Raw genomic sequence first — 14,953 nt, forward strand, 5'->3', positions numbered from 1 at the left:
CACTAAGGCAGGCTGATTTTCCTTCCCACCCAGGAATAAACTGATCTGCAGGCTGCAGGAAGGATGGCGTGTGAGATTGTCCCTTCTATCAGGGAGCACAGGACTCCTGCCTGAGCTGCTGCCTCTGGACTCTGACAGCTTCAGCCTCACCCTGAACAGCATGGCTGGTCTTGGGTGGGGGTGGAGGAGCTGCCCTGGGGATGGTTGATGCTGGTCGGGAAAGGTGTCCCCATAGAGCCACCCTTCCTGATGCCAGGCCTGTTTCTGCTTAGCAACCAGCAGATGCATGGAAAGACAGCTTCTCTGAAGAGCCCTGTGTCCTGCACAGAGAAACTAGCCAGGGTTCAGGCACCCCTGAACTCCAGGTGAGGCCCTTTCCACTGGTCAATATACATACCGATTAGGGGTGGAAGCCCTCAGGAGGACCTCAGAGACCAGAGCAAATAAAAAATAATGAAATCTTGCCATTTGCAATGACATAGACGGAGCTAGGGTATATTATGCTAAGCCAAAATAAGTCAGTCAGAGAAAGACAAATACCATATGATTTCACTCATATGTGGAATTTAAGAAACAAAACAAACGAACAAGGGGGGAAGAAAAGAGAGAGACCAAGAAAGAGAGAGGCAAACCAAGACACCAACCCTTAACTACAGAGAACAAACATCAGTTTGCCCCAGAGGAGAGGGGGCTGGGGGATGGGAGAAATAGGTGATGGGGATTAAGGAGTGCAGTTTGTGATGAGCACCGGGGGATGTATGGAAGTGCTGAATCACTGTATTGTACACCTGAAACTAACAGTACACTGTGCTCACTAACGGGCATGTAAATTTAAAAACTTAAAAAAAATAAAAAAGAAAGGGGCAAAAGGGTTAAAGAAAAGTTAGAAAGGGGACCTTGCGTCAGGTGTTAGTTTGGGCACAGGCTGCTCCCGGCCCCTTCCTCCCATTCCCGGGACTGTCCCAGCACACAGGGACCTAGCAGAGTCTAGGCTTCTCAGGTTACCAGCCTCCTCCCTGCCCACCTGTCCTCAGGCCAACCTGGCCAGGGCAAAGGTTTGCGTTCCAGCACCACCCCTCTCCCTCAGCCTTGGTAGCCTCCATCAGGTCAGGTGAGTCTGCTGAGCTCCAGGCTGCCGGAGGAGGCTTCCAGAAGGGCATTCCTGCTGGGATCATGGCCCATAGCCAGGCCCCGGAGCTGTGAGTCTGACATCTCCACCTCACCCATTCCCCAAGCTGGTCCCCATCCTTGTGTCTCCTACTCATTTATCCCTGGGTCTTCTCCTCTGCTTATCCTTTGGCCAGAGAAGTGGGAGAGGGTTTTTGACACTTGGGGGTGGGAGGCTCCTAAGCATCTCCAGGAGGCGGAGGCTCAGGCTGAGCGAACCTCCTGGGGAGCCACTGCCCACAGCTGTCTGGGAGGAGGGCTTGTAGCCTGCAGGGTCAAGCCACATACTTGCTGTTGCTTATCACTTTGCTGTGGCTCCTAGAGAAGGGCCTCAGTCTCCAATCTCTGCTCTAAGCTTCTGGCTTGAAGCCAGGGCAGACCTGGCCCTGAGGATGTATGGGCAGAACTCAAGGGTTCCTTGTCCCTGGAATGGAATGTCTCCTTTGCAGTCTGCACTGGCCAGAAGGCTTGAAGAGTGAAGAGATCAAGAAGTGTGGCCGAGAAGGGGTAAGTGTGTGGAGGCTGACTTTTCACTGCCCACCAAGGGAGGGGCCCAGGGCTGCCTGAATTTAGTGACTGTTGGTTCCTTGGCCGCCAGGCTTGTCACCAGGGGAAACCCAAGTGAGTGTCCCCCTCCTGGGTGGGGGTGGTGTGTCCCCCTCCAGTCATAGGCTGCCCATTAGGATCTACCATCACCGAGAGACATGCTGTGCTTGGAACTCAGCCTTTCACCCCCACTGGCTGCTTACTGACTGCTTCATACCAGAGCCCCTGCCCCTGTGGCATTATTTCCTGGTGGCTGGTGCAGGGCCCCTTTAGTGGTCTGATCCCCCAGGACTTCTCAGCCCCAGCTCGTGTGTTTGCAGACACTACTGAGTAAATACAACCAGCAATACCACAAGCTGTTTAAGGACATCCCTTTGGAGGAGGTTGTTCTCAAAGGTGAGCTATCTCCCTGGTGTGGCTGGACAGGTGCCTAGAGTGCCTGAGGCCCAGGTCCTCTCCTCCAGAGCCTCCAAGGCACAATTTCGATACGGGAACTGGCTGCCCTTTGGATGTGGTTGGGCCTGTTTTCTTCAAAAGTATGAGAAGACTGGGTAGATTTGGGGCATGAAATGGAATTTATGAACGTTTTCTTGAGGCAATATCAGGGCTTCCAAATCTTATTTTTGTTCTGCTCTTATCAATGACTGCTCTTCCCTGCTCTCAGTGAGGCCTCTCAGTGAGCAAGTTGGAGCATTTGCACAATTGAGGCTCTCTCTCCAGGGCAGGGCTGAGCAGGGCAGGGCAGGGCAGGGGAGGGCAGGGAGTTTTGCCTGAGGGAGCAAGAATCCAGGCTTGGGGAACCCTGTGAGACATGAGTGGCGAAGGAGGGAACCTCTAGCAGTTTGGTGGGGTAGGGTGGGGCAGTCAGGACTCTCAGGAAGGACTCTGGGTGCTGGTGGAATGGGTGGTTTGGGGCCTGGGGTCAGGAAGTGGGATTCTGAGGAAGGCAGTCCCTGAGGCTGGGCTCTGGACTCCTGAGTGTAGGACCCAGGCCGTGGAGCTTCAGGGTTGGCCTTGCTCATGGCAATCTTCTTTCCTGTGACTTCCCAGTGTGTTCCTGTGCCCTCCAGAGAGACCTTCTTCTCCAGGGCCGGCTCTACATCTCCCCCAACTGGCTCTGTTTCCATGCTAGCCTCTTTGGCAAGGATATCAAGGTAGTAATAAGTGGTAAGGCCTGCAATGGGCCCATGAGGTCCCAGCCAGGGAAGATATAGGCCCCTCCCGTGCAGGCATGCAGGCCTGTCACTACAAGGCATCCTACCTGGCATCTGGGGAGGGCCCCCAATCTAGACTCCCCATCTGGCCTGAGCTGACCTGAACAGCTCATAGCAAATTTATTCTGCCTATGGGTGCCTCTGAAATGCCTTCAGAATCAGAGCGGGATGCCACATTTAGAGGGAGCCATAATTGTGGCCAGGTGGTAGCTCAGGGGACTCCATTACTGGAGTATGGGATTCACCAGAGCAGCCGTCCTTGGCCTCCTGGATAATAGGATGAGAGCCCAGAGTGGTGTGTGCTGTCAGCTGGGGCAGGTTGGTAGAGCTGGAAGCAGAGCCTGCATGAGAAAGTGGATGGTTCAGATATTCTTCAGCATAGGGCCAGGCTTCTGCATGGTGTCTATGCTTGGCTGATTGCCAGTTGTGGCTGGGGCCCTATGCAGGAAGCAAAGGGACCATGTCCTTTGGGGTGGATCCTAAGAGAAGCACTCCTCTTCCCACTCAGGTGGTCATTCCTGTGGTGTCTGTGCAAATGATCAAAAAACACAAGATGGCCCGGCTCCTTCCCAATGGCCTGGCCATCACCACCAATACCAGCCAAAAGGTCAGTGAGTCTCTGGGCCAGCCATCCCTTGTTAATTTCCCCAACCCAGCCCCAGGATCCTGACTCTGGCACTCACCCCAGTCTGTACTTACCCCACCCTTTTCTGTTTTCTTTCTCTGTCCCAGTATGTCTTTGTGTCACTGCTTTCCCGGGACAGTGTCTATGACATGCTGAGGAGGGTCTGCACACACCTACAGGTATGGAGCTCAGGGGCAGGAGCTGGCCCAGGGAGGCTGCTCAGGTCTGGACTGAGGTCTTAGGACAAGGCTGTTGGGAGTGGTTGGCCCATCTCTCCAACACAGGGACCAAGGGCAGGGAGAGGGGAGTAATAGGCTCAGGTCCAGCGTATCTGAACTTGGTCCTTGGACTGGGTGTCTGTGCTTGTGAGCATGTCCCTTTGAGGCCATTGGCCCTTGTGTATCCCCTGTATATGGCCTCATTGGGCTTCCTCGGTGTACAGACAGAAGCTTGTGGCTGCTTCCCAGTGTGCCTACAGCTCTCTCTGGCCCACGGTGAGGAAGTGGGGGAGGGGCAGGAGCTAGGGGAAGTATGTTGCCTTGGATTTGTGCTCTGCTCCAGCATTAGCCCCTGCAAACTCTGGGAGTGAGGCTCCATCTGACCCAAGGTGGCTTATGTGGAGGTAAAGCTCTCTTGGAGAGTACTAACACCTCTTCACCCCTGACCTTGGGTGTTCCAAATGGACAAGTGACCCCTGTTCCCTTTCTTCTTTAGCCTTCCAGCAAGAAGAGCCTGAGTGTAAGAGAATTTCCAGAGGAACCTGAGTGCGAGTCTCTGGTGAGAGCTGAGGCTGGCAGGAACAGTAGCTGGCATGAGGGACCCTATGCCTCTGAGGCTTCAGGGCCTCCCAGGAGGGTCTACAATGCAGAACTTGGGCTCCAGGTTCAAGAGCCAGTGGCCATGCTCTGCCAGGGGGTCCCCTAGACCCACCATGCTCCATACCATGTAGAGCCACTAGGTCCTGGGCAGCTCTGTGGACTTTCTGAGCAGAACAGATGTCCAGCCCCCAGAACACCACGCAGGTTGGATCCCACTTCTGTACAGACAGAGAGCCAGTGACCCACCCTCTTTCCTTTAGCAGGATCAAGAGGGCCTTCCAGGGGATAGAGATATCCTCAGGGAAGAACTTCAAAGGCTATCGCTGTAGAACCCAGACAGACTCATTTGAGATTTGCTGCTGGGGTTGTGGGTAGGCAGAGCTGAGTTTCTAGAACAGTGATGCGGATGGAAATGACCCCAGGGTGTTTGAAGCCTCCTTCATTAATCATTAAGCGTTTAGCCAAGCATACGATATGCACACTTCTATGCAGGGGATAGAAGGTGATGTTCCCATTTTTGTTGATGGGAATCCCAAGTATCCCCTGCCAAGGTCAGTGATGTCCTTAGGGTTAGAGTCCAGATTAGAAGGACTTATCCCATCTAAATTATATTGTGCTGAGCTTTCTTGGACTCAGCAGATCTGAACATATACCTGGGTTAGCTCGCGTCTTAGATCCCATTCTGGTTCTGTACTAGCAGTCTTCGGAGACATTGTTCCCTGGAAGAATGGCTGGTCACAGCAAAGGAGCAGATAAGAGAGACATGTGGTTGCTATGGTAATGGTTTCTCCCCTTGTGGGTACCTGACATCATGCTCACTAGGATTCCATATTGGTAATATCTGGAGAAGGTGTGATAAACCTAGTGTGGGCCCTTAGGACAAGTAAGATCCCAAGGGTCATAGACGATTTCTCCCACCTTCTCTGCAGGAAGTCCTCATCCCTGAGATGAAGTGGAGAAAGGTGTGCCCTGCCTCCAGGTCCCTGTCCCTTCCAGACAACATCCCTTGTATCCCTCGGGCATCCATGGACCCTACCGACAGCTTCTTTCCCTCCAGGAAGCCTCCAGGCTCTGGTGAGCTCAGGGGGCTTGTCCATGATCACGTTTGTAAAGACCAGGCTTTTCTTCCCCCTACTTCTGCAAAAAGGAAAAGTCACAACCAGCTCTTCCTAAAGCTGTTTCTTACTTTCTTCAAATCTATAAGGGAAAGCAGCGTCCAAGGAGCTTCAGAAAATGGGGGGGGGGGGGGGGAAGGTGGGCATGCTCCTTGCTGGGCTGGGCTCCTGCCTCCTGCCCCCAGAAGATGCCTAATTGTTCTCCTATCACAGAGAATGCTGTCTGTGAGAAGGAGAAACTGGAGGAGTTGCCCAGGAGCGACGGGGAGCTGAGGCTCTGGGATTGCCAGCTCCTCAAGGTCATCTTCGTGCTGTAGGTGACTATATTGGGCCGGGGGGGGGGGGGGGGGGGGGGGGTGTCAAGCTCACCTGGGTGTCTGGCAGGGGCCTCTGTGTGTGGGGAGTTCCCAGGTCAACTGAAAGTCCTGGGCGGAGTCTGGAGGCTACATGGCAGGCCCTTCTGAAGCAAGACAAAATCTCTCCAGTTTTTATTCATACAACCCTGTAATTTAGGATTAAGTCTGGCAGGATACGAAACTGTTGAATAAAAGTTGCACAGGATTGGGGAGGGGGAGGGCTGACCGAATTGGAGAGGGCCATCAGATAGACTAGGGGAGAGCCACAGCTTTCCTGCTACCTACCTTTAGAGCAGTTTTTGGAACCCCAGACGTGTCTGTAATTTGGCCTGAGGGCCAGGAGAGCGGTGAGCATGGTGGGGTGTTTCATGAACAGCCAGCCCCTGGCTTCCCCTCACCTTACCTCATGACCTTCCTCTGGTTCTGCTGGCTGAGTTCTGACTGTCAGCTTCAGCACTTGCTGGGGGAATGTGGACCTGCCTCCTTAGGGGATGATCTCTGTGGTCTTGAAAAGGAAGCACGGGATCAAGGTGGCCAGTCAGAGGGAGGGTGGGCTCAGTTTAAGGACCTAGAATTCTTGCTGGGCTTTGAGGACACCTCCATGGGGACGAGTCTCAGGACCCCCACGTGGCCTCTCAGAACAAACATGTCCAGGCCTGAATGTAGCTAAAGGGCAAGAGTCTCTAATTCCTCCAAGTACAACTGGAAGTAGCTTAGTCCCCACTCCTATTTCTGGTGAGCCTCTAAAAATGCCCTTTTCCTAGATAAGATATCCTTCTTATCTCTCTTTCTCCAGGATCTGCTTCTTGGTCATGTCCTCATCGTATCTGGCATTCCGCATCTCCCGGCTGGAACAGCAATTATGCTCCCTGAATTGGGATGGCCCAATCCCTGGGCACAGGTGATGCCCTGTCTCTTGCTAATGCCTCTGGGATTGAGGGTAAAGGATAGGAGCCAATTGCTATGGCCAGGCTGCGTGTTATCCTGGTTGGATTTGGCCCTGCCCTTGTGCTGGCTTGATGGCCCTAAGCAAGGTTGGACAGAGTGTGCAGGGTGCACAGATCCCACCCTGACTCACTCCTGTGGGGCAAGAAAGGTTCTACTGATCTGTCTGTCTGCCTTTTAGGCCCTTTCTCTGATGTGGGCATCTCCTGTGTACAGGTAACAGCCACCTGGCCTTTGTCCCCACTTCTCCATGAAGAATGCTGTGCGTGCTAAGGTTCCACCAGTGATCGCCGTGGTTTATGCTGCTGCTGCGCTGAGACTGAGTATGAAGGAACATAGTCCAGATCCTTCCTCCTCCCCCTAACTCTTATCTCTCCTGTTTACAAAGCTCCTACAATTTGGGGACTCGGACAAAGAGCCAGATTCTTGGAACAGCTGAGAAATTCTGTATACTAAGCTTCACCAAGCACTTCAGTGAAAAAAGAAAATTAACTTGTTCCTTGGAAACAGCCTGGCACAGGTGCAGAACACTAGGAGCCACTGGAGGGACAAAGGCCATGCTTTGGTTCCTGGAATGTACCTCTCCAACTGTCACGCGGCTCACTGCCTCAGTGGGACAGAGGCTCTAACCCAAACCACCAGTGGGGCTCTGCTCTCTCCCAACATACTGTGCTCTCACTTGCGCCCCTGAGAGTCTCTGCTCCGGGAGCCGGTCCCCTGTCAGGCCAAGGGCAGACTGAGGGAGAGGAAGGGGAGGGGGAAGCTATGAACAAGGAGAGGAGGGCGTGTGGCTAGGATTCCAGCTAGAGAGGAACGTTCGTGCCCTGTGCTGAGGCTCTATCCTGGCCCCTCACAAAGAGGCTGGCTGAATCTGGAGGACAGTACTTGCAGCAGAGGATGGTGGCAGGGGCTGTGAAGGAGAGCAGAGGTCCAGCATTCTGTGTCCTGAGCTGCCACTTCCTGGTGAGACAGGTGGAGCGGGGCCTTTGATCACTGTGGTCACAGACCTGGTACTGTCTTCCCCTCGTGTGCTCAAACAGTTCTAAGGTCCCCCAGGTGGGAAGTAGGGGCTGGGGCTGGGGTGGGTGGGAAGGTTGGTGGCTTTGATTTGAGATTTTGCTTTGTACTCCCTGGCTGACTGCCTGAGAGGCCATGACCCATAGCAACCTGTCGGGAAGTAAGGCTGGGCAGCTAGGCAGTTGGGCACAATGGTATAGGGCCACTGCAGGGCAAAGCTCACTCATGTCACCAGAAATAAGTATGTTGCGGGCCATGGGGGGAGGCTTCTCCATTCTATGAATAAGGTAGAGGTGTCCAAGGTGGGCCTGGTACAGTGCAGGGACCAGGCCAAGGGGTTCTGTCTGATATCTCTGGGGACAAGAGAAGTAGGGGATGAGAAGAGTGGACACAGTGGTAGCTTTCTTTTAGAGATTCCTCCACTTCTGCCAGGGCCACCTGTTTTCTAAACAGCTCGTCTATGCCTCAGAACTCTGCCTGCTCTTCCTGGGACTCCCATCTGCTAAGACAGTGCCTTTGGAGGTTCTAGAGGGGCCTCAGTGAAGAGGTCAGAGGTATCAAGTCACTGGTGATGGGGTGAGTGGTGTCAGAAATAGCCACTGTTTTTCCTCCTTTGGACACCTGAAAGGTTAATCAGGGAGAAATCCAAGCAGAAATTATTTATTGCAGAGCCATGATTGTCCTATTAGGACAAACCCAAACAAGAATTGGAGGGACTGACTGCAGGTGACAAGTCCCAAAGCTCAGACTAGCAGTCTCTTCATCCTCACCCCATTGCGGGTTCTAGGATTATGCTTAGAGCCTGGGGGGGTTGCTTGCACCTCATCTGTATGTATCAGGTGGAACTCATTCCATTCTCCCCACAGCACCACAGTGGGGAAAACCCCATCCTTTTTTGGAACCAGCCCCCTTCATCACTCCTTTCCATCACGTCTTCAGGGAAATACTTGCCCCAGTGTCTCCCGGCCCTGGTCCTTGCCGAAGGGCAGGGAGAGTAGGTCCATTCTCTAGAGCCTTGCCAGGTTGAGCCAGAGGCTCATGAGGGGCCAGCAGAGGTGCCAAGTCATGGGTAACGGTGCCAAAGTGCTGGTGAATCTAGTCTCCACCTGTGCCGCAGGCTCAGAAAGGGCAAGAGGCATGCTGTAGGGTGGGGTGGCTCTGGAGGCCCTCTTGGGTCCAGGGATTTCAGTGGTATGAGTGTGCCTGTCGCTCTGGGGGGCCCTCTGTTTCTCCCTTTGATTCCCCAGCCTGGTCCTCTGGGGCCAATGTCCCTTTTGGTTGTGCTCATTTGTAAACTGTGTATTTGTACAGACCTGCTTGCACTGGCTGATACTCCTTTAATTCCCTGAGAGATTGGTTCAACTATCCTTGGGTTGTTCCACCATAGCATTAGCCTTTGAAAATATTTTAAAATACAAAAATTTGATTTTTCTAGTGTCCTGTGGTATGGAAAGTTCATTCTTTATCTCTTGACTACTCGCGAAGGGTATCCTACTGACACATTTAGCACTCAAGAGACTGATGGAGCCCAAGTCATTCCAGAATCCCCAGTACTCTGCAAATCTCACACGACTTTAGCTGAGCTGCCTCATACTTCAGGCATAATGGGAAGGGGAAGAGTGGCCACAGCAAGCCTCCACAGCCTTCTACCTCTGTTGGGTGGACACTGAGAATGCTTCCCCACTTCTCTGGGGCAGATCCCAAGCAATGTCCCTGGTTCGAATAGTCCTGTGCTTTTTTCTGACTCAGCAATTGAAGTGCAGAACTCAGAACCAGAAAATTCCTGTGTCCTCTTCTGTGACTTTGAGCCTCGATTAGGGAGGTCAAACTTCATTTTGGGCCACATCACTTTTTCCCTAGGATGCCCCCTCTAGTAGTGATTCATTCATTCAGTAAATATTTAAAAAAAAAATTTTTTTTTAACGTTTATTTATTTTTGAGACAGAGAAAGACAGAGCATGAACGGGGGAGGGGCAGAGAGAGGGAGACACAGAATCAGAAGCAGGCTCCAGGCTCTGAGCCATCAGCCCAGGGCCTGATGCGGGGCTCAAACTCACAGACCGCGAGATCGTGACCTGAGCTGAAGTCGGACGCCCAACCGACTGAGCCACCCAGGCGCCCCTTCATTCAGTAAATATTAAGTGCAGACTATAAGCCAGGTACCATGCAAGGCACTGGGGATAGAGCAGTGAACATGTCAGGCAATGTCCCTGTGTGCCTGTGGCACCTATGTTCCATGTGGACATAAGTTCCAGGTAAATATGTAAATAAACAAAGTAACTACAGATTGTGAATAGGTTCCATGAAGGAAAGAAACAGTGATATGAGAGTAAATATGGAGTTGGCTGTGGATGGCTGGTCAAGAAAGGTTCTCGGAAGTGCCATTTAGGCTGGTGAAAGGGCCAGCTGTGGGAGGAGAAAAGAGAATTTCCCAGAAAATGGATCAATAGCTGCAAAATGTAGGAAAGATGTATATGTCCCTGCACAGAGAGACTGTCCACATGACTCTGGGTACTAATCAGGTGGAAGAGTGATGTGAAAGAGGTTGGAGAGGTCAATGCCAACAAGACATACAACCAAGTAAAAATAGGTAAACAAACAACTTGAATAGACATTTCTCTAAAGAAGAGACACAGATGGCCAACAGGCACATGAAAAGATGCTAAACATCACTAGTCAATAGGGAAATGCAAATCAGAACAACAATCAGATACACTTCATACGCGTTAGGATGACTACTCTCAAACAGGATACTAGTGTTGGTGAGGAGGTGGGGAAATTGGAGCCCTTATGCACTGTTAGTAGGAATGTAACATGCTGCAGCCACTGTGCAAAACAGAATGTGCAAAACAGGTTTTCAAAACATGAAAAGCAATTACTTACGATCCAGTAATACCACTTCTGGCTATATACCCAAAAGAACTAAAAGCAGGGTCTTGAAGAGTTATCTATCTGTACACCCATGTTCAGAGCAGCATTATTGATAACAGCCGAAAGGTGGAAGCAACCCAGGTGTCTATCAGCCACTGAATGGATAAACAAAATGTGGTATATACATACCATGGAATGTTATTCAGCCTCAAAAAGGAAGAAAATTCTGACACACGCTACAACGTGGATGAACTTTGAGGACATTCTGCTAAATGAAATAAGCCAGTCACAAAAAGGCAAACACTGTATGATTCCACTTCTGAGAGGTTCCTAGAATAGTCACAGTCATAGAGACAGAAAGTAGAATGGTGGTTGCCAGGGGCTGGGGGGAAGGGAAGTGAAAGCTATTGTTTAATAGGCATAGAGTTTCAGTTTTACAAGATGGACAGAGTTCTGGAGACAGTGATGATGGTTGCATAATAATGGGAATATACTTGACACTATGGGAATATACACTTAAAAAGTATCAAGATGGTAAATTTTATGTGTATTTTTCCACATGTGTGTGGGCATGTGCGCGCACACACACACACACAGAGGTTGGAGAGGTAGGCAGGAGAAGGGAGTTTGGATTTTATACAATTCCTCAGTACTGCCAACTGAGATCTGAAAGTTTGGAGCTCATAGGCTCGGCGGTCCTTGAAAACAAGTGCTTTCTTTTGCTAGAGGAAATAAACCCATGGATATAATATGCAGAAAAATATGGCTAATAATCTACATGGTAATATACCCCCTATTCATTATTCTCAGGCTGGCTCATAGCAGCAGCATCACAGAGAGGGCAAATAATCTTTATACTTTTTAAAGTTGAAATGAGCTAACTATAAGGAAGAAACAGCTGCCTTAAATTTGGAGAAATTGAGGGAAATATATAATGCAGGGTTTTGCAACATGCGTGTAGCCAAATGAGAGAAGGTCATGAAAGGAGCAGGGGCTCTGGTGAAAAGGGCATTCAGGAATGAGGGGAGTTCTAGCAGAACTGCACCCCAACAGGGCCTCCTGTAAGACTGCCCACCCTCCTGCTCCCAGCACCCAGCCAGCTAGCCTTGGCCTTCCTACCTGGCATTAGGACACCTGTCGAGCTGGGTGAGGTCATGAACCTATGCAGCTCCTCTCTCCTGGCTGCTGGGCGTCAGAAGCAGGGCGTCCTAGGGTAGAGAAGCTTCTCAGAGAAGACTCTTCTGTTTGCCTCAGGCGGGGACAGAAGCCAGATCCCCAGGCTGGGCTCTTTGAAGGGGAAGAGATGCCTTCTGGACCACTAGGTGGCAGCAAAGTCCAGCAGGAACTGGAGCCAAGGAGGAGAGGAATAAACTTCAGTTTCCTTTGTTCCCTTGCGGGTGAAAATGGGCCAGGACTGTCCAAGTCCAGTGCACATTGTCTATTCAGTGGCAAAGGGAAGCTCCTGTGGCCATTTCTCTATGGTCCCCTTTGGTCCTTTCTCTTCCCCTTTCATAGCAGGATGGGGGTGGGGTGGAGTGGACCGCATTCCCAAGGGCTCTCCAGACCTTCAGAAGGTAAGGCCAGTATCGAGGCAGAACTGGCAGGTGTGTAGAATAAGCATGTCTTGTTTGGGGGATGGGGGGAGTGAGGGTGCAGGAAAGGGAGAGAGGGCAGCTCTGCCTCTCTTCCAACAAGGACATAGAAATCCCAGGCTTTCCCCCCTGACCTGCCCTTGTTGTAGGTAGCCTCTTAGGGCACAGAATTAAAGAAATCTGGCTCCAGCAATGTACGATTTCAGGAGGCCATAACACTCTTTCTCCTCCTACCTTCATTTGGAGAGAAGGGGCTAGACCCCAGGGGAAACAGAGGTTTAACACTGCTTTGTCCATCTAAAGTGAGAGGGAAGGAGCGATTTAAACCTCTGAAATGATAATCCAGAGAAACCTGAGTGCATCTGCCTGCGTGCCTGACCTCCACAGAGCCGAGGAGCACCTGGCGCCCAGCAGGCCCAGCTTGCTGGGCTGCCTTTGTGTTGGCAGGGCTCCTTGCCTTCCCGGAATGTGTTCCTTCTTGTTTGCCACTCAGTGCTTGGCCCAAAGCCAAACCTGGGCTGCTCAGAATACCATGCCCCACTCTCTTCTCTCATAGGATCTGAGACAAGGCTCTCTTCCATTTGGGGAAAGGCCAGGACCTCTCTGCAGCCTCATCCCACTGGTGCCGACTTCTCTAGGGATATCAGACCCCCCAGCTGCTAAGAGCAGAATCACTGAGGGAGGATACAGCTGGGACCCCAGCAAAGCAGAGTGTGGCATACTGATATCCTATCCTATTGGCAGCCTTCTAAATAGGGCCAGAGTGGGCAAAGTGTTACTCATAAGCTATTCATTAACTTGTTAAATGCAAAAGGTTGGCTTAGGCACCACTTTGAGAAAATGTGACACCCACTGCTCTTGGATTCACTCTAGCATGAAGGCATGTTAATTGGTGTAGAATTTCTGATGCAAGTTTTTCTTTGCTGTTGGTTCCAAATACCAGGCTAGTCTGTATGCATGCTCTCTCTAGTACATAAATACTATTAAAAGATTTATTAAGCATGTTCTATGGGTTCCCGATTGTATGCTTCTATAGATGCTATAGTTTTCTGAGCAAGCACTTAACTGGGTGTAAGGCCCTGTACAAGGTACTTTTTATATTTATCTCATTTGACTCTTAATACAAGAAACTCTCAATACAACAATACAGTTTTCACACCTTAAACTGAGATGGAAAGACCAGAAATATAATATGGAACCCTTTAGGGAGGTTATTGAGGAAACAAGATAGAGGGAAGAGCCATATAACAGTGAGCCCACAATAAGTACTAAAGGTAGTGGTACAAAAGGAGACCAACTCATTGGCAGAGGGGTGTGCAGCATGTGTGGGCTTCAAAGAATAAGATTTGGATCAGAGGAGAGATGTGGGGAGGATCTTCACAAGGTACATGTTCAGGGGGTAACGTCGGTAAAAGCATGTTTGTGAAAGATGGTGCAGATGAAAGCTTGGGAAAAGCTGAGTTCCTGTTGGGGAATGAGTACATAAGTGGGCAAAATCCCTCAGGATTTAAATGCCAGGATGAGAAGGAAAGACTTGGTCTTTCAGGCAATGGGGAGCTACTGGATCTTAGGAGTGAAGGATACATTTGGTGGTTTAGGAATCCTGGTTTGGCAATGGAGCATAAAGCAGACAAAAAGTATAGCAGAATAGTCTAGATCATGGTTTCCCAACCTCAGTACTACTGACATTTTGGGCTGCATAGTTCTTTGTTACAGGGGTTATTCTGTGCATTCTGATTGTCTACATGGCAGGAGATTAGGGTTTGGGCCTCAGAATATTGGCAGATAGTTTTATAACCAACTGCGTCAACCTACTGACTTTTAGAATAGCTGACAAAAATAAAAATGGTTTCTCTGCCACAGGAAATTCATCATCAATGCTTGCCAAAGAACTTAATGGCCTAGAGAAAAGAGGTCTCAGAAGTAGATCATTCTGCATATTAGAAATCTCTAGAGGACACTCCCAAGCTACAGATAATGTGTTCTACACTCATTAGTGAGAAAGTGGCTGATGTCAGGATTTTTCTCCCTACCCCCCACCTCCAAGTCACGTATTGCTCAACGGCCACTTTGAGTAAGGAATGCCCAATCTGCTGCAGACAGAGAAGCTACTGATCTGTAATTTTGCTAGGTTTGCATTCACCTTTCCAAAATTTTGTTTTTGGCAATTGATAAAGTAGATGAATGCAGCTGAGCCTGCCAATGAAGAGCTATGATTTACCAAGATATATCTTTGTCTAAAGGAGAATCAGTGAAGTACAGCCCACTGGTTGGCTGCTTATTTTTGTAAATAGTTTTATTGGAACCCAGTCATGCCCATTTATTTATACACAGTCTCTGGCTACCCTGGAGCTCCAAAGGCAGAGGTTGAGTAGTTACCACAGAGACCATATGACCTATAAGCCTATAATATTTAGTAATATTTAAGAAAAAGTTTGCTGATCCCTGGTCTAAAAGAAAATGCCTATGTTGTACAAAATTGTGGACTTAGATTCTCATTCTGTTGCTGGGGATGACAGATTCCCATTTTTTTAATTCCAATAATTATCATTAAGTGAGTTAGGCATTGAGTGACTTAGGCACAATGCTAAGTGCTTGGGGTATATTAGTGAACAAGGTTCATAAAGATCTTTACCTTCATTGAGCTTATATATTATAGTGATGAGTGAGGGAGATAAGACAATAAC

At 50.1% G+C, this 14,953-nt stretch overlaps 1 protein-coding gene across 11 annotated transcripts in view; it reads left to right on the forward strand.

Moving 5' to 3' along the window:
- The window catches only part of GRAMD2A (GRAM domain containing 2A), a 34,300-nt gene extending 25,044 nt beyond the window's left edge, over positions 1–9,256 (forward strand). For 3 of the 11 annotated variants that reach the window (XM_032593600.1, XM_032593605.1, XM_030317785.1), the window contains exons 2-13: positions 34–174; positions 273–365; positions 1,617–1,674; positions 2,013–2,109; positions 2,764–2,867; positions 3,436–3,534; positions 3,660–3,731; positions 4,267–4,329; positions 5,300–5,444; positions 5,699–5,798; positions 6,638–6,742; positions 7,003–9,256. In XM_032593600.1, the coding sequence (XP_032449491.1) occupies positions 34–174; positions 273–365; positions 1,617–1,674; positions 2,013–2,109; positions 2,764–2,867; positions 3,436–3,534; positions 3,660–3,731; positions 4,267–4,329; positions 5,300–5,444; positions 5,699–5,798; positions 6,638–6,742; positions 7,003–7,006 (1,081 nt within the window). In that variant the 3' untranslated portion in view covers positions 7,007–9,256. Of the gene's footprint in view, positions 1–33; positions 175–272; positions 366–1,087; positions 1,200–1,489; positions 1,675–2,012; positions 2,110–2,763; positions 2,868–3,435; positions 3,535–3,659; positions 3,732–4,266; positions 4,330–5,299; positions 5,445–5,698; positions 5,803–6,637; positions 6,747–7,002 lie in introns of those variants that run through there. The other 8 variants (XM_032593604.1, XM_032593607.1, XM_032593606.1 and 5 more) reach the window with 6 other exon arrangements.
- Positions 9,257–14,953: the final 5,697 nt, after the last annotated feature.

The sequence above is a fragment of the Lynx canadensis genome, chromosome B3 (assembly GCF_007474595.2).
Source record: "Lynx canadensis isolate LIC74 chromosome B3, mLynCan4.pri.v2, whole genome shotgun sequence".
In the NCBI taxonomy this organism is placed as follows: Eukaryota; Metazoa; Chordata; class Mammalia; order Carnivora; family Felidae; genus Lynx; species Lynx canadensis.